Source organism: Panthera uncia, chromosome B4, assembly GCF_023721935.1.
Source record: "Panthera uncia isolate 11264 chromosome B4, Puncia_PCG_1.0, whole genome shotgun sequence".
NCBI lineage: Eukaryota > Metazoa > Chordata > Mammalia > Carnivora > Felidae > Panthera > Panthera uncia.
The window spans coordinates 135,605,487-135,623,440 of record NC_064809.1 but is presented as its reverse complement, the minus strand read 5'-3'; the positions used below and the strand labels follow the sequence as shown (position 1 = coordinate 135,623,440).

At 55.9% G+C, this 17,954-nt stretch overlaps 1 protein-coding gene across 3 annotated transcripts in view; it reads right to left on the bottom strand.

Moving 5' to 3' along the window:
- Window positions 1-17,954, bottom strand: part of TBC1D22A (TBC1 domain family member 22A) — a 297,147-nt gene that overhangs the window by 79,576 nt on the left and 199,617 nt on the right. For 2 of the 3 annotated variants that reach the window (XM_049626541.1, XM_049626542.1), the window contains one exon: window positions 13,703-13,778. In XM_049626541.1, the coding sequence (XP_049482498.1) occupies window positions 13,703-13,778 (76 nt within the window). Of the gene's footprint in view, window positions 1-2,035; window positions 2,441-13,702; window positions 13,779-17,954 lie in introns of those variants that run through there. The other variant, XM_049626543.1, reaches the window with a different exon arrangement.

The following is a 17,954-nucleotide window of genomic DNA, read 5'->3' as shown; positions in this document are numbered from 1 at the left end:
CCCCCCCCCCCCACGGCCAGCGGACACGCTCACGGGGTGCTCACACAAAACATGGTTTCCCACGCTGGAGCTCCTCTGTGGTCCCCTCCTATTCAGGGGGATGTTTCCCAAAGGACCTCCTACAACAAGCTGGGAAATTCTGAGCATCAAAATCATTTATTACGGGACACACCTGCAAGCTGGCGGAACACGGGACCCCCGAGCTCAAACACACACACACGGGAGAAAGGGGACAGCTTCTCCTTACGGCAGGAGGGCAACCAGCGAATGCAGGAAAGCGGACGAGCCAGCAGCCCCGGTGGTGACCGGCCCAAACGAATCCTCACCTACAGGCACCCAAAGCACCGCGGAAAGGCCCGGGGCCGGAGGGAGAGCCACGCTGTCCGGGTCTCCTCGCCGGTCACTTCTCACCACAAACAGAAGTGTGAGCTCATGGCACCCTGGCAGACACCCGTTCAGCCCGCGACCAAAGTGAAGGTCGCTGGACACGGGACGGCCTGCCCCACGTGTCCCCAGAAGCTCCCTCCCACACGTCTACGGATTCCTGCCAAAATCTGAGTGTCGGCACCAGGCAGCAACAGAAGAGCTGAAAACAACAGACACCCTGGAAAGAACACAAACCAGCAACAAACCCGAACGTGCCCGTTTCAGAAACGGCAAAGTCCTGGAACGCCCAGAAAGGCCGCGTCTCCCCTCTGCCGAGCAACGGCCTGCCGCACCTCCAACGTCCCTGGCACGATCGCGTTACGGGGGGAACCGCTGGTCCACACCTTCCTGCCCTGTGCCAGCACGTGCCCACGGGGCAGGGGCTGCAGCGCCCCAGGATCCCAGTTACACACACCCACGGCACACGGCTCACCCGTGTTGGCGGGGGCGGGGGGGGGGGGGGGGTCCTCTCCCGGCAGAACCCAGAGACTGGAGCCGTCACACGCACACACACGGCGCCTCACCGGCCACAGGGCAACACCTGAGGGGTCCAAACTCAACAGGCCCCACCCTTCATCTGCGTGGCCCAGACTCGATGCTCCTCCCTGTCTCCCCAACGGTCAAGTGGAGACACTGTTAAGTTCCCACCTCACCGGCCGCCAGGAACGAACAGGATACGGAGCGTGCACTGCTTGCTCAGCAGCGCGCTGGGGACCCAGGCAGAGCTGAGTGAGCGGTGAGCCCTCTGAGGGCACATCTGGCCAGATGCGGGGGGCAGCCGAGCGAGGGTACTCCGTCCGGGACCAGGACGACAGTAGCACCTGCATCCACCCCTCCTCCTGCCAGGACCTCACGGTGACAGAAGGCGGCAAATACGCAAGTACAAGAGAAGGGACAGAAAGAAATATCTGAGGAAGGAGACGGAAACACACAAGCGGCGTCTCCCCAGGGGACCTGAGAAGCTCAAGCCGACGCCAGCACTGCAGAAAGCAGGAAGCGGTTCGCTCGGCACGGATCACCCGGCAGCCCGGGAGCGGCCGCGCCGTGGACCCCGGGAGCGGTGGCCTTCACCACAGAGTGTGCGTCTGTAAGAAGCTGCTGGATGGCCCCAGGCCTGCACGCCCCCTGCCTGGCAGCAGCCCCCGCCCCTCCCCATCCTGCCCTACGATCCAGAACGCAGAAGGACCTCCTCCACAGAGGTGAAGCCAGGGCTCGGACGGGGGGACCCGGCAGAGGGGGGGAGGTCTGAGCTGTGAGCTGCAGGCACATACTCACCTGCACCGTCCCCTGTGTGGTGACAGGGGCGCGCGGCCGAGAGGGGGCACAGGGCACACGGGGAAGCGCCGGGCCCTGAAGGCTGGGCCCACCAGGGACCCACGGCCGAGCGTGGAGGCCCCGGCGGGGGGGATGGGGAGGGGCGGGAGGCACGGAGAGTAAAGACAGGAAGTGCTCCACTGCCGTTTATGGAAGAGCTGGTGGCGAAGGTGGCCTCCACCGTGGTCCTCGTCCAGCCGGCGGGGAAATGCCCCGCCACAGGGCTGCCTCCAGTCCCGGTTTTGAGAGGGACGCTGGTCCATTACAGTAAGGGACATAAAACCACTCCCGTTCCCCAGCAACCCGTAACCACGAACAAAAATGACTTTGGGGAATCATTTCAAAACCAGATTTGATGGCCTGCATTCAAAACAAGACAACTTTTTCTTCTTAAGGTCAAGGAGAATCGCTTTATTTGGAAGTCTCTACTTACAATTTAATTAACTAGTCTCAGTTTGGCAATAAACCCGGAACATCAATCTCAGGATGCGGGGTCACAAAGATATCATCATTAAGGAGAAAAGCATCTAAATCATGAGCTCAGAAGGCCTCACGTGCCTGCATCTCATTACACGCTGGCTGGCCATCACCGCCTCCCGGTGTAAACACGCTCCCCGCTCGAGCGGCTGAGAGTATAACGCTGATGGCGATGCTGGTGATCCAGTGACAGCATCTCCGAGTGGTTCCGGGAAGGAGAGGCCTGGGAAAGCCACAGAGACAGCACAGAACAGACAGAGACGGCGTCTCTCAGGCCGCCACGTCGGCTCGGCCTCCACTGTCCCGTGAAAGGGAGGCTGAAAACACAGCTGTAGACCCCTCCCTGGCCCACCCTCACTCAGCCCGGCCAACATCGGGCTGGCGATGGCTTCCAGGGGCCATAAGGCGGGCTGGGTGGTGTGGCCACATGATCTCGGAGCCCCCCCACCCCCGCCCCGCACAGGGAGAGTCTTGTGACTCCGTGCTGAGGGCAGGCCTGGAAGAAAGAACTCCCAGAGCAACTTCTAACACAGGACAGAGTGCCCTCGGCTGTCAAAACCTATCCACACATCGAGGAAGTTCTTTAAAAATAAGCTAACCCCTCTGTTCTCAGGTCCCTAGTTCCAAGACCCTCTTGGGCAGCTGCAGTCCAAACGTGGGAGGAGAGGTGTCCCTTAGTTCTAAGAAAGTAAATCCCTCTCTACCTATTCAGGGGGAACACCTGAAAACAAACTTAAATGGGAAGGAAAACACACAGGGCTGGAGGCAGCAAGGTTTTGGGACAGAGAGCAGGAAGCCAGAAGGGGTCACAGAGGGTCCCCAAGTGACAAGTCTGCAGCCCCATTCTCCCGACACATCACTGCAGCCCAGGAGATGGCAGGGGGGGCTACAGGCCCAAATCCAAGGTCCAGAGACAACAGTGGTGGGGTGGGGGGGTGTGGGGGGGAGCTGGGACCTACAGCTGGCAGGTGCGGGTGAGGGCAGAGCAGAGGAGGTCCGGCACCTGCCTGGTCTCCAGCTGTGACAGCTGCGGGGCTGGGAGCTCAGGGACCCTCTGAGTCCCTGGGCCACTCGGCTCCCGTGTCTCACGGTGGTGCTCAGTATTTCAAAGTTCTGGCGGGTGCCCCTCCCCGGATGAAACTGACAACCTCTGGGGGTGGTGGGAAATCTATCACATCAAGGGTCCTCCAAAGAGAAAGCACCGTCCCTGCAACCAGCATGATGGTCAATTAGCAGGAGAAGCCAATAAATCCAAGGGGCCAGCGGGTCACAGGAAAGCAAGGGCCTGGCTCCGTCCACTGGGGGGACGTTTACATCGAGCGAGACAAACCTCAATGATCACGAGACAGTCAGCTCTTACCCAGTCACTTGTGCCACACACCCAGTATTTTCCTGTCACATCACCAGCAGTCAATTACACTGCGGTCGTGCGGCACAAATTACGGAGCCTGTCCACACCCCAGATCCCCCTTCCATGAGTTAAAGGGAAGAAGGACAGGGACTGGAGAGTCTCAGGCAGAACGAGAGCCACAGGGGAGACCCGTGAGTACATAAGCACCCAGAGACCGCTCTCACCCACCGCCCCACAAACATCCGCTCTGCAAACCAAGAGTTCGACCCTAAGACCACATGGAAGCAATTCAAAGCCTCGAACACCGCGGGAGCCCTCATGTTCAAGATGCTACAGGAAACACTTTATCCGTCAGTACACCACCACGAGGTGGGCACGGTCTGCACCCCGGGCATCGTGCTGCCTGCTGGGATCTCTGGGTGAGAACTCCAGCACAGGCTCAAACCCAGGAGAAGGGACCCGCTTTTTATTTAGAGACAGCACAGCAGACTTTCCGACCTCCTCCATGGGATGGCGTGACAGGTGGGGCACCGATGGCACCAGACGCTGGCCAGGAGTCCTAAGAGGAGCCGCGTGCGAGTTGCGGGGGGGGTGGGGGGGTGGTTTGGTGGCAGGCCTCACCATGGCACGGCTGCAGGCTGCTGCTCCCGAGGAAATCCTGGGGCGCAGGCAGGGACAGGCAGGACTCTGGGCCCACAGGACACTGCTGGCCCGACATGGGAGAGAGCTGGGACGGCTCTCTGTGTTGAGTGCCAACCCAGGACAGGAAGAGCTGGAGGGGACACGGAGCTGGATGGAGCTCACCCAGCCTGTGGGGCGGGTGCGGCCGAGAGGGCCCTGGCTCTCACAGCGGGGACGGTACCCCACCGCTTTGGAGGATACTGTGAGGAGTCAATACGGTAACACAGGTAAAAACCCGAGGATGTAGCCTGGTCCACGGCAGCCACCGAACAGACGCCGGCCACCGTTAGCAACCGCGGAGGCCCCGCTCAGGTGTGTGACAGAGGCTGAAGCAGAGCCTGGGCACATACTCCAGTTAGACAGCAGGTGCGGGCACAGAGTCCTGGCCCGAGCCAGGGAGACGGGCACAGGGACGCGGCCCCACGCGGCACACTCAGCCTCGCTGGGCGAACACACGACCCCCGTATCCGACGTCACTGCCGCCACACGTGTGCTTTGCCGGTCGCCAGGCTCCCGTGTCTCCGGTGAAATATCGCTATCATTGCAAATGTTCACACCAGCCATCCCGGGGCCTAATGAGGACGCGAGCGGGGGAGAGGAAGCTTGTTATTTTTCACTGTCGCACGCCGAAGGTTCCACGGCCGGGGCCGCGCTGTTGATTTATTCTCTGCTCTCCGACTGCTTACCTTGTAGCAGTAATAAAAATATTTTCACTTGGATGGTAATAAAGCCGAATCTAGTTTACTAGATGTAACTGAATTCTATCTTGAAAGAATAAGTCAATTTTAACCTTACAACGTAGTCAAGACAGCTTTCAGAGAAATTTCATTAAAATCACATTTACCCTAAATTAAAACACAGAGGACAGGGGAAATGTACAAGCAGATGAGGCCATGCCCACGAAGGGAGAGCTGTTCTCTGAGGACGCATTCTGGCATCTTCTTCCCTCGGGGCGGAAGTGTACAATTTAAAAAATACTGATGGCCACAGCCACCCTCGGTCTCCTGGGTTCGGCCTGTGTCGTCTCGCTAACGGGCTTCCCAGGGACCAGACGGAGGGGCCCGCGCAGGGAGCCAGTGCACACAGGGCCCTTGGCCGCCCCACAAGGTGAATGGGGCCAAGCGGAGCCCCCACATCACACTTGCCAGCACTCGAAGAAGCGTCAGCCCATCCGCTCCTAACCACGGCGAGGCAGTGAATACAGATGGCAGTGGGGACGGTGGCCACCGACGCCCAACGCGGCTTCCAGCACACGGGCCTCCACGTCCGGGCGCGCTGAGGGCTCGTGGGGGACGAGCCGGAGCCAGGGCCCGAGACGGTCAGCCGCCAAGGGCACACACTTGCTAACCAGCGGTCAGGAGGACCCGGGGTGGTCAAGCATTCTTTCCCAGAAGCCCCAACGGGGCTCTCCCATCTTCCTGTTCTAACCCGCAGGCCTCTCACCGGCCTCCCACGCTGCTCGGGACCAGCATCTGCCCCTCACCGGGGGACCAAAACTGTGGGACCTAATTTTCGTCCAACCCTGCAACTGGAGGTCAGCCTGCCCCCCCGGGGGTGTGCCCACCTGCCCACTCGGTGTGTGCCCGCATGCCACCCCCCCAAGACGTGTGTGCCTGCTCACCCCCAGGGATGCGCCCACTCACGTGCCCCAGCTTGCCTGCTCCTCTCCAAACACCGAAAACCACGCCCCGAACAAAGGGCTTCCATGTGCCCACAGCAGGGACGGGCCACTCAGAGCGCCAGGGCTCGCCCTGCTCCCGCTCTCATGCAGGAAGCCCCCGGCAGGAGGACAGGCTGCCTTCTAGGCTCAGGCCTGCAGACTCGCGCCCCACCCCGGCCCATCCGGGCCCCCTCCTTGCTGCAGCTTCCGACCAGGTGAGGTGCCGAGACCCTCTGTGGGAGCGGACCGGTCAAATGGGCACGGGGTCTGCTTTACAGACCAGCCCCCGTGCCAACCGGCCACAGGAGATCCAAGGAAAGGGTGAGAAGACCCATCCCGGCTCAGGCCCCAGGCAGAGGCCCCAGGCAGGGTCCCCAGGCCAACACTGTGGGGGAGCCACTGCGGGAGTGACCAAGGCCCCTTTCACAAAGCCACACCCTGCTGGCCATTGGTCTCCGGTCCCTCTGGCCGGAATCTGAAGAGGAAGGGGCAGGGACCCTCTGCCTCTCCCTCATGCTCACACAACATGCCTGTCCTCTGACACTTGGCCACTGCCACCAGGAGCATGCAACCCCCATGCCACAGCACGAACACCTTGCAGAGAGCTCTGGACACACGGTCTACACCCCCAGGAGTGCCCTGTGCACAGCAGGCTGGTGGTGGCACAGTGCTGGCACACTTCGAAATACTCAGTGACAGATCAAAACCTGAAGGCGCCCACAGGAGAAAATTCTGTAGGACCCAGGAGCTCAGGCCTGCCCTGGGCCTGGGCTGGTATGGCCTCTTCCTGGGACCGTCAGCAACACTTTCCAGGCTCCGGCCCAAGAGGGGGTGCCTCCTGCAGACTCCCCTCCATGACAGGCACGTGGGGTCACCGAGCACACGATTCACAAAGTGCTTCCCAGGCTGCACCCCACGATCTCCGGCTCCGGGAACTGGTCACCTGCCCTACTCTCGGCTCCCTGAAGTCCCGTCTGGCACTCGCTCCACACCGGCTACCCCCCTCCACGCAGCAAACTCCTTCCGTCTCCTGCGGCCGCTTTCTGTGTGCGTGGTGCTCAGAGGGAGTGCTAGGACCCTGGCTGCGGGGGACAGAAGCCGCAGGGGGAGAAGAGGGTTTCAGGCAAAGGCCACGACGAGAGCCAGGAGCGGAGCGGAAGCTGGGACCACGTGCACTGACTGACGGAAAGCAAAGGGTCCGCCTGGGCCGGCCTGGAGCTGCTGGAGGAGGGGGGCTGGTTCATCCTGTGAAGGGTCTGGAAGCCGCGCCTGGACATCCAGCTGCTGTTCCCGGCAGAACATCGCGGCAGCAGGGACGAAGGGCAAATCCGGTTGAGCGACTCAAGGCGGAGAGGCCGGGCCTCCCCCGAGACCGCCTGTACTCGACTGACACGGGTCAACACGGCACGCGTCCTGCACAGCCCTGGGCCAGCGGATCTCAAAAGGTCACGTCCACAGTGACCGCACAGGAAAACCCCGGCACCCCCAGGGCAGTGAGCCCCTGCGCGACGGTGGGCTCACTCACGGGGCGGTCCAGGGCTCCTAGATCAGCCTGTCAGAGAATCACAATTCGGGGGTCAGAAACTGACCGAACCTAACGGAGGAGAACAACTGCGTGTGAAAACCGCCCAGCGACCGGCGGCATCAGCACATCTGCAGCGTCAAGTCCAGCGAGCGCGGCGGCTTACGGCTCAGGGGACGATTCCTGGTGGAGGACAAAGCGGGCCCTGCTCTGACACGGCGGGCAACGGGGACGTGTGCTGAGCATCAGCGGGGCTCCAGAGAAACCCGGAAAGTACTGACACAGTAACCACGTCAGGAAGGAACCACACCTGGGGGAGACGTAAGTGTGTACGTGTGAGGGCGTGTGTGTGCGCGTACACGCATGTATCTTTAATTTCAGATAGCCCAGATAGCCTGTGTAAGGCAGGATTTCTCACCACCACCAGTGACCCCAGCCGCACAGGCAGCCCGGGGCTCGGGACCGGGTCTCGATCTGATGTGGCCCCGCGCTGAGCTCAGCTGGCATAGAGCTGCCCGGGGAGATACCGGCGGCCCAGTGAAATCTGAATTTCAGTGGGTGTCGTGCTTATGCTAAAAAAGGTATTATTTATGTGAAATTCAAATTTACCCGGGCGCTTACTTTCACGTGCTCAATCTGGCACTGCTGAGACCAGGTAGGAGGAAGGATTTATCTGTTTTTCACCAAAGGAAAGAAGGCATGGTCTGGATCAGAATGCCGAGAGCGGGGCCATTTCTGGTGGCTGGCTCTGGCCTTCTCGAGCAGCCTGGAGACAGGCCTAACGCCAAAGGTGGAAATCTCTGGGCCGACATCTGCCGAAGATCTTGGCTCAGACTGGCTGAATGACGACCAGATTACTCTCCTCCTTCTGGCCCACTGGGGCCTCTTGGGTTTATTGTCTCTGGAAACAATTTCAGAGCAGAGCCGAGCAGACCCAGGGCCCCGGGGACAGCAAGGAGTTCTGGGCTGTCAGGAGGGCGGATGACAGTCCCGGCTCTGTCCTAAGGCCAGCCCATCACCAGGAACGATTCCTTGGCTTCCCTTTCTGTGCCCATTTTGCGCCCCACGGGACACTAATCTATGAAGCAATTCTCTAGGATCTGATTTTAAGTTTTCTGAAAAAAACAAACACGGACATACCCAGAACCTGCTAATGCTGTGTATCTTGAAATATTCCTTTTGTAATAATGACATAGGCTCTCCCTTAGATTTTTAAACAAAAGATGTGGCAAGGATTTCATTTATATCATCTTATGACACGGGCACCTGGGTGGCTCAGTCGGTTAAGCGGCCGACTTTGGCTCAGGTCATGATCTCACAGTTTGTGGTTCCAGCCTCTTGTCAGGCTCTGTGCTGACAGCTCGGAGCCTGCTTTGGATTCTGTGTCTCCCTCTCCCTCTCTCTCTCTCTCTCTCTCTCTCTCTCTCTCTGCTGCTTACCCGCTTGTGTTCTCTCACTCAGAAATGAATAAACATTAAAAACAACTTACATCATCTTACAACACAAAGATGCGTGACAACAAAGCCCGCGGTGCGGCTGCCCCCAGGTTTCGGCCACAGGGCTCTGAATGCAGCCTTTGGAAGGGCGCAGAGGCCGAACTTGGGGTTCACTGGAGATCGTGGGCTCTCGCAAGTTGCCATCAGAGGTAATGGACATAAGGACAATAAACGCACAAGGCACATCATCTGAATATGCCGCAAAAATGTGACATTTCTTTCAAATACACGTACATGCTAGGTGTGAGGTGGGGCAAAAATCCCCGAAGGTGATTCGCGTGCTGAGATTCTCGCTGCACGAGTGTTAACCTCTGCTCGTTATTACAGCAGCAAATTTCTAAATAATTGGCGTGAACTTATGCTTTTACGTACAAACATCACGTGGTAAGCAGGGAACAGACACGCTGAGGGCACGTGCTCCTGCCCATGGGCACGTCTGTGCTGGTGCACGCGCGTCTCTGTCCACCATGGCACTGGGCTCTCCGCTTCCCTTTGCCCCTGACTTTTGTCACAGCACATGACTTGGTTCGGCCAACGAGACACAGCACAGCTGTAGGAACCACTTACTGCCGGAAGCGTTAAGCACCTGTGAGTCCTCCCCAGAATGCTTTTCCTTCCATCACGGGAACTGGGCGGAACACTCCTGATGGCAGCTGAGCCTCAGCCTGAGTGCCAGAGTGAAAACAACGCGGGACCTCCCGCCAAGCCACAAGGGATGCGCTCACTGTTTAGGCTGCTGAGATGTGCAGGCTGTTTGTTCACAAGGTATCGGTGAGCCTGTCGTGACCGTAACAGTGACATTCGGCTTCCGCCCAACCCGGATTTTTAGAGGCTTGGCCAATGTGCGTTCTCGATGCACCTCTGGAGCCAGGCCGGGCACTCATACACCGTGTGTGAGAGTTCACATCTAATCGTCCCGGAGAAGCAGAGGGCACGGTGGTTCTTTTTCTCCTGAGGTGCCATAACCCTCTCCTTTGTCCAGAGACTTCTCGCACTGACCACCTGCCCCTCCCCACAGGCTGGGGTTGGACGATGATTTACCCACTTACAGGGGATCTGAGTTCTACTTCTGCTGCAAGAGTAGCTTGTGTGTGCTTTTTTTTTTTTTTAATGTTTATTTTATTTTTTTGAGACAGAGAGAGACAGAACATGAACAGGGGAGGGGCAGAGAGAGGGGAGACACAGAATCTGAAGCGGGCTCCAGGCTCTGAGCTGTCAGCACAGAGCCTAATGCGGGGCTCTTGTGTGTGCTTTTATTTGCTGCGCGTGTTGATTTGCACGGTTTCTCAGAGGTAGCGCAAAACAGCGCAGGCAGGTGGCCTTCTGGAATTCCCCATTCACTCCTGACAGATATTCTGGCTGGATGAAGACTCTAGAGTTACATTCTTGAAGCACGTTGAGGCTATCTTCTCATATCTTTGTTGAGAAGTCAGTTTTCAAATAGCCGTTCTTAGAAAATAACTTTTCTCCAGATGCTTTACGACTTTGTCTTTAGTTTCATTAAACTTCATGAGGATGCAGTTTTCCCGTTAGTAATTCTCCTCTGGATCCACTGGTCTCTTAAGTCTGTGAACTGGTGCATTTCAGTACTTTTGGAAAATATCTCAAGTTACCATCTCTTCAAAGTCTTACTCATTCTCTCTCTTCTCCCCCTGTGTCTCCAAACAAATGTACATCAGGCTTCCTGCCCACACCCTCTACATCTCCTGCCTTCTGTGATTTCCATATTCTTACCCTCCGGGTTTTATTATGGCTATTTCCTTCCAACCACCTTCCAGTTCACTAATGTTCTCTTTATCTGTTTCTAACCACTAAGCTTTTAATTTGATTATCACATTTGCAATTCCAAAAATCCTATTTGGTCATTTTTCAAGTCTCTCAGACAAAATTATACAGTTTCCTATTCCCCTGCAGACACTTTCAAGCTTTCAAGCTTACTTGATTTTATTTCTTTGTACAGAGTAAGGATAACGGTTTCATGGTATATGCCTAAGAATTACAAAAACACAACATTTTTTGTGGACCAGTTTCTGTTACCTGTTGTTTCTACTTGGACTTACTTAAGGAGTTTCGAATAGGTGATAAGCTTTGATTGGATGCACATCATATTATTTGAAAGAATTCAGTTCTGGGACCTTGCTCCAGGAAAGAGTTTGCCTCGCTTCTCTTAGGCACTGTGAGTCCTCCATAGAGAAGTACCGTGATTGAGGTTCAAACAACCCTGGTCCTCCCAGGTGACGTGAACCAAGATTACGAGACTGTATGAGAGCCGATTCCAATTTTCCCCTCATGGCCCCTCTGCTTGGTCCCAGAACAGTTACAGGCATTTCTCATATTCTCTGTCCTGGGTAGCTAGGGTTTGGGTTGAACTCACTCACTGTAGGAGATATCAAAGCAACGACTCCAGCCGTGACTATTTTTCCAGATTAGCAGATGCCCCCAGAATAATAGCAGCCTTCAGTGCTGGGCTCATCTCTCCGGGCTCCAGAATTCTCTTAGAATGTAGCCAGCAAGTTTTATCTTTTTGTTGGCAATTCAATGCTTTTGAGAAACGTTTCCTTTATGTTCTTTCTCTTTCTTTCTTTCTTTCTTCTTTCTTTCTTTCTCTTTCCTTCCTTCTTTTCTTTCTTGTTTCCCCGTTTGTTTGCTAGCTTTAAAACAAATCCTCTCCAGTTTGTGCAGTGGGCAGCTTGGCTGAAATCGTCTGGCCCACCGCCACCGGGTGAATTTGAATTTTCCAGTTTTATCCGTGTAATTAACTTCACCTTCTTAATCAACCAGCCCGTGTAGGTGTGCTCCTTCACCAAAGTGCCAAAAAGTTCTGAAATAAACACCGTCCTTTCCCCAAAATGCAGAAATGAGGCATTAGCTTTTTTTTTTAAAGCAATTTTGCCTTCCTAACACATCCTGCCCTTCATAAAATCTTTACAGTCCCTGCAAAAGTTCCAAGTCCACAATTTCTCTCTCTAAGAGGTGAGCAATGAAACGGGGGGAGGGTGACCTTCACGCAGCTGAGGCTGGCAGGTTCTCCTCCCGAGCAGTTGTGAGGGTCCTGGTGCCCACCGGCCAGAGGGCCCGACCTCTGCCAACCATGTGCACTTCCTGCTTGGAAAGCCTGGGTATCTACAGGTCATCTGGGGATTTCAGGTTTCATCAGAGACACAGTTGCAGATAGGCTACATGGTGTTACCTACTATGTAAACAAATCTTCTCTGTCATGAAGAACTGATCCTTTAAACAAAAAAACCGCTGGATCAAGTGCCCTCCTCGGAAATTATGCTGAAAAATGTGATTAATGAAAAAGTACACCTTTGGTTGGGATTCCTTTGGTCACCGTTGCTGCTCTTTCAAACAATCTTCCAGAAAATCTGCAACGGGCCTCTTTCTAAACCACAGCGACGGAGAAAATCAATCCGAGTGTCTCCCCAAACTGCAGCACGGGAAAAGATGAACACTAAATACAACCTTCCAACTTCCAGGAAAGTATAAAATACGCTTCCGAGGGACACAAGAAGAGAAGAAGCTGCTAAGGATATGCAATTCACATCCACTGCAAATCCTGTTTCCAAGAACGTAAGGAGACTGGGGGCAGCCGGGAAGCTGCTGGTGGGGAAAACCCAGCCACCTCGCAGAGATCTCGTCACACGGTTAAGAGTGAGTGCAGTTACGGAAGCAGGAAACAGTATTTTGAACAGACAGGTTGGAAAGCAGCTAAATATACTGAATCAATAAAGTATCATTGGAAGAACCGTGAAAAACTTCATCGTATGGAAATCAGGTAATAACCATTAGATCCATCGTCGAAAATCAGATTCAACCAAGGAACAGAATGGAGTTTGTAACTTGTATGACCCCATTTTATAATGTCATCCAACAGTTCCCCAAACCGAGTGCCTTTCCGGGGGCGATGGCTGGAACGCCCACCACCCCATCACATCCTAAGCACAGTACGATCTCTCGACACATTCGGTGAAGTCACCTGCAAAGCTCACGTGAGGCTCTTCATGAAAGAGCCTTTCTCTTCTCTGTACCTCACCGCTGACCGGCTGGCGTCACAAATCCACGCCCGGTTCTGCTCGGTATCACTTCATTAATGCTCTGTTCGTTAATGTAACAAGCTGTCAGGAGAATATGCCCGGGATGGGCAGGCATTATCTCCCAACTTTCATTTCATTAAACTCTGCTGCTGCAGTATCACAGGCAGTTCCCCTATGATGTATAGGGGAAATTATTTAAAGAATGAACGTAAAAAGTATTTCAAAGCCCCCACTTAAATATGAAAACATAATCTAAAACGGCCGAGCACACACTGTAATTTTTCCATAATATTAAAGATGTTCCTTCCAGACTCGGTAATTAATTGGATTCCATGGAGAAATTATGCCAGCATCCTTGGTAGCAAAATGATGCACAAAGGCAGGGAACAGAGTGCCAAAGGACAGCCATAAACAACCATGCTGTCGCCCAGATTATGACAATCATCGGGCTTAATAAGGAGTGAGATCTGCCCGCTTCTGGTACGCGCTCATTATTCCCTGCAAAGTGCCTGCACTGAATTCTGATTACGTCGCCTTAATCATGGGAAGGGAGAGGCTCTGGCCCAGAAGAATGCCCAGCCCTGCCCTGGGGGAGCCGGGCCCCACGGGCTGAGTGAGGACAGCATCGCCCGGGCCGGGGGGCCAAGCCCGAGCCCCAAGACTCGCGCCCACCTCCCCCCGCCCCCGCCCCACCCCGCATGGCCCTCAGGGAGGTGGGTGCTCAGGAAGTGGGCTTACCGTCAATCCGGCTCACCAGCTCTTCCAACATTTTCACCTTCATTTGAATCCCAGGCTGGGCAAAGGTATAGTTGTCCTACGGGGAAAATAACAGCGGCTGTCATATGGGTAGAAAATAAAACACACGTTCCGAGGGGGAAAAGGCAGTGGAGCAAAGGTGAACACTTTCACAGCAGAACGAGTTCCCCAACTAGACTCATGTGTTACACACCAGACCGCGTCACAAGGCCAACACACAGCGCAATCCGGTTCGAGGTCGGGTCCAGCCCCTTCCTGACATCAGAGGGTGGGCACACCCATCTCAGGGGTATTCACTGGAGCATCTCTTTATGTAAATGTAGACGTTTACATTTAAAGTGAACGAAGGGGGGGGGGGCGGGGAGGGGTGCGCCTGGGTGGCTCAGTCGGTTAAGCGGCCGACTTCGGCTCAGGTCATGATCTCGCGGTTTGTGGGTTCGAGCCCCGTGTCAGGCTCTGTGCTGACAGCTCGGAGCTTGAAGCCTGCTTCGGATTCTGTGTCTCCCCCCCTCTCTACCCCTCCCCTGCTCAAGACAGTCTTTCTGTCTGTCTCTCTCAAAAATAAGTAAACATTAAACACACAGTGAACAAACAGGCTCCCTGAGAAGTGCATGCTGGGTGCCGCTGCCTGGCTGGCGCACGGGCAGGAGGGACTCGGTGTCATCGCAGGAGCAGGTGCGGAACGGTGGCCGGGCTGGTACCGACGGTGCTGGCGTCATGCCCACGGTCCAAGGGCCAATGACACCGCCACTGCACGAGGAGAGTGTGAGTGCGAGACCATTCTTAGTGAAGCCGGGTGAAGAAGGTGAAGGCATCGAGTGGGGCAAGTCCTCGGTCAGACGGACCTGGAAAGGGAGCCCTGCTCTACTACTCAGGAGCTGTGTGGCCTTGGCAAGCGACATCCCCTCTCGGGGCTCGTTTTGTCATCCATACCGTGAGAATAATGCTGCCTTCTAGGCCTTCCTGACCAGGAAACCAGGTCAGGGGAAAAGGCTGGCGGGTCCAAGGCACCAGAGGCGCGAGAAACAAGGACGGGGCCCCAGCCAGCCTCCGGTCACCCTCCGAAGAGCCACTGGGCTCCCACAGGCACAAGCGTTCACACGGGGACACACAGGCAAGGCAGAGACAACCCCAAAGAGGTCCATGTCCAGAGCCGGCCAAAGGGCACGGAGGTGTGGATCCACTGACCATGAGGAGTTATCCCACTGTGGTCATGGGGTCCTGACAAGTAGAAGGGGAGGAGGAGAGTTTGTGTGAGCACAAGAAAGACTCGACCCGCCATGGCAGCTCTGAAGATGAAGAAAGGGGCCGGAGCCAAGGGCGCCGGCTGGGAAAAGCCAAGGTTATGAGTTCTCCCTGGAGCCTCTGGGAAGGATGCGGCCCGGCCCACACCTTGGTTTAGCCCCAAGAGACACACATCAGAACCCTGGCCTCCAGAACCACGAGATAATAAATAACCTGTGTTGTTTTTAAGCCACTAAGCCTGTGGTGATTTGTTACAGCAGCAACAGGAAATGGATACGGGAGGTTTGGACGATGTTTTTTACTGGGGCCCCAGGGACCCACTGACATAAAAGGATGAAGGGCGCCTCGGGGCTCGGTTGGTTAAGCGTCTGACTCTTGATATGGGCTGAAGTCATGATCCCAGGGTCGTGAGTTCAAGCCCCACATTGGGCTCTGCACTGAGCGTGGAGCCTGCTTAGGACTCTCTTCCTCTCCCTCTGCCCCTCTCCCCTGCTCACGCTCTCTCTCTCTCTCTCTCTCTCTCTCTTTTAAAAAAAAAAAGTGCCTACAAGGCAGTGAGGGTTTTTTCCCCATGGACATGGAAAATGGACAGAGTCGGCCCTGATCGCTCACCGGGCGATGTCCCCCAAGTGGATCTCGAGTGACAGGCTCCAGGCTCCAAGCCGGGGCATCTCTGCGAGGGCAAGACCAGGAAGAGTTGCGTGCACTGACCTAACCCAGAGCAACACCGAGGCACAAAACATGGGCGCTCCCGAGGGGGCCCCTCGGGTGCCTGGCATGACCGTCTCCAAGATCTGGTGACAGGCCTGTGTGTCCTGCTAAACCCTGAGCTCTGGAGAAGCGAGGCCTGTCAGGGACTCCCGTTTAATGGGCAGGACTCCTGGGCCTGAAGGAGCCGTGCACGTCCCGACGCAGCAACACCCATTAAGGACAGAGCGTAACAGGGAAAAGAAATGTGGGGCTTGGACTTGAGCTTTTGCAAGGGGTAGCCTTCGAGACTTCATTTCTCCCTGGAAACTGGATAACAGAAGGAGATTTATATTCAAACTTGGAGCGCACTGCCTGGTTGGAAGTCTATAGGCTGTCATCCGACTGCCCAGCAGAACTTCTGATGAGCCGGGGCCAACAGCAGACCTGGGTATGGTTCAGGATGAGGAAGAAACTGCAGAGTGACTCTGACGCCTTGCGGATCATTTCATTAACGCTCAGTTCTGGCAAATTCCAGAGTCATCAAGGGCACATTCCAACACCCTCCCCCAGGAGTCCCAGGAGAACAGTCGAAGGTGCAGGAGCTTCACTTTGAGCTGGCGCGTCCTCACGGGCCGGGCCGTGGACTTCCTCCCCTCCTCCGGGGAATTCAGCCGCAGCCACTCCTGCACGGTCTCTGTCCCCAGAACACTCGCTGCAAAGAGGCAACTTCTCAACTGCTAAGCCCGGCAGCCAAGCCCAGCAGAATAGACAGGCTGTGGGCTCAGCCCTCCTTCCACCGCTCAGAGCCAGCTAATCCCCCAGGAAGGCTGCTCCCCAGGAAAGCTCTCCACTCGGCGCCCCAGGGTGGCTCTACCGCGTGGGCGGTCGGCTCCGACGGGGTGGGTAAGCCTGAGTAAGCCTGGGATTCAGTCGGCCAGTTTATTTGGCTCTCACACTGAGATAGGATTTCAAGATTCTCATTTAGAAGAAATAAAAGGTATTCCTCAGTCTCCATCTGCCACTATTTTGTTTTATTTCTCAATTTGTTCAAAACCCAGGTAGGGAAGATAGGTTTTCTTGGAAATCCAAACAACGTGAAAAGAAGAACGGCTGAGAGCCTTTAAAATTAAAAAAAAAAAAAAAAAAAAATCTGTATTTTAAAAGGACCAGAAAAGACTGATGGGGCAGGGGCTTGGCATTCTGGATCTGAGTCACAGGCAGAGAAGACCGGCCTTCAGACAGGCTCTGACCCTGATGACAAGATGGAGCTCGGAGGGCAGCACCCAGCGAGGAGACCTCATCGGTCAGCGGAGGGGGCCCAGGCCGTGGATGGCCCCACTCAGCAGCCAGGCAGCCTCTGAAGGGCCTGCCGAGGACAAGGTGTACGGGGAGAGGAATATTCTGCGACCCTAGCAACAGCCCCTCTGGGAGGCACGTGGCACTCATGCCCTCCCGGGGGGGTGCCCGCGGCCCAAGACCCCACAGGAAAAGAGCCTCTGATCAGACCCCGGGTTCTGCCTGCTCGAGGCCAGGACACCACCCCCAGCACCCGGTCCAAACACACACCTGCACACGCACTTTGTGCAGAACACATCTGCTAAGTGACGCGGTGAACGGGCACACGAGATGCTACACATTGATAGAAACGTGAACAGTAATAATATCACTCCCTTCACAAAAAGCAAACATTCATACCCTTCCAAACTGAGATCTGATTCTATGTCTTTCAAAAAGAATACAATACACAAAACTTACTGGCGGGAGGAAGAAAGGTCTGAGGAATACAGTGACCTCTTGGGGAATGTTTACAGGGGGAAAAGTCTGCGTTCGCAAGAAACCATCAAAGCAGGCGCACACGGGGGGGCCTCGCATCTGCTGCTATCTTCCACCTCACACTCTGGCAATAACAAATAGCACTTCCTGTGCTCTTCAGGAGAAAAGGAGAATAGCATGTTTTGAAGGAGCACTTCAGGGAAGAGCTGAAAATTAAATTCACAGGGGCTCAGCTGGAAGGACCCACAGCACCCACCTACTGAGGCACGCAGCTCCAGGGGCGCTAGGAACCCCGCCTGCACCTGACAGGGGCTGTGCCCTGGACCAGCCCCGCCTCCTGGCCTGCCTCCAGGCCCGCCTCCTGAGCCCCGCCTCCTGGCCCATCTCCAGAGCCCCGCCTCCAGAGCCCCGCCTCCAGAGCCCCGCCTCCAGAACCCCACCTCCTGGCCGCCTCCAGAGCCCCGCCTCCTGGCCCGCCCCCAGAGCCCCGCCTCCAGAGCCCCGCCTCCAGAGTCCCTCCTCCTGG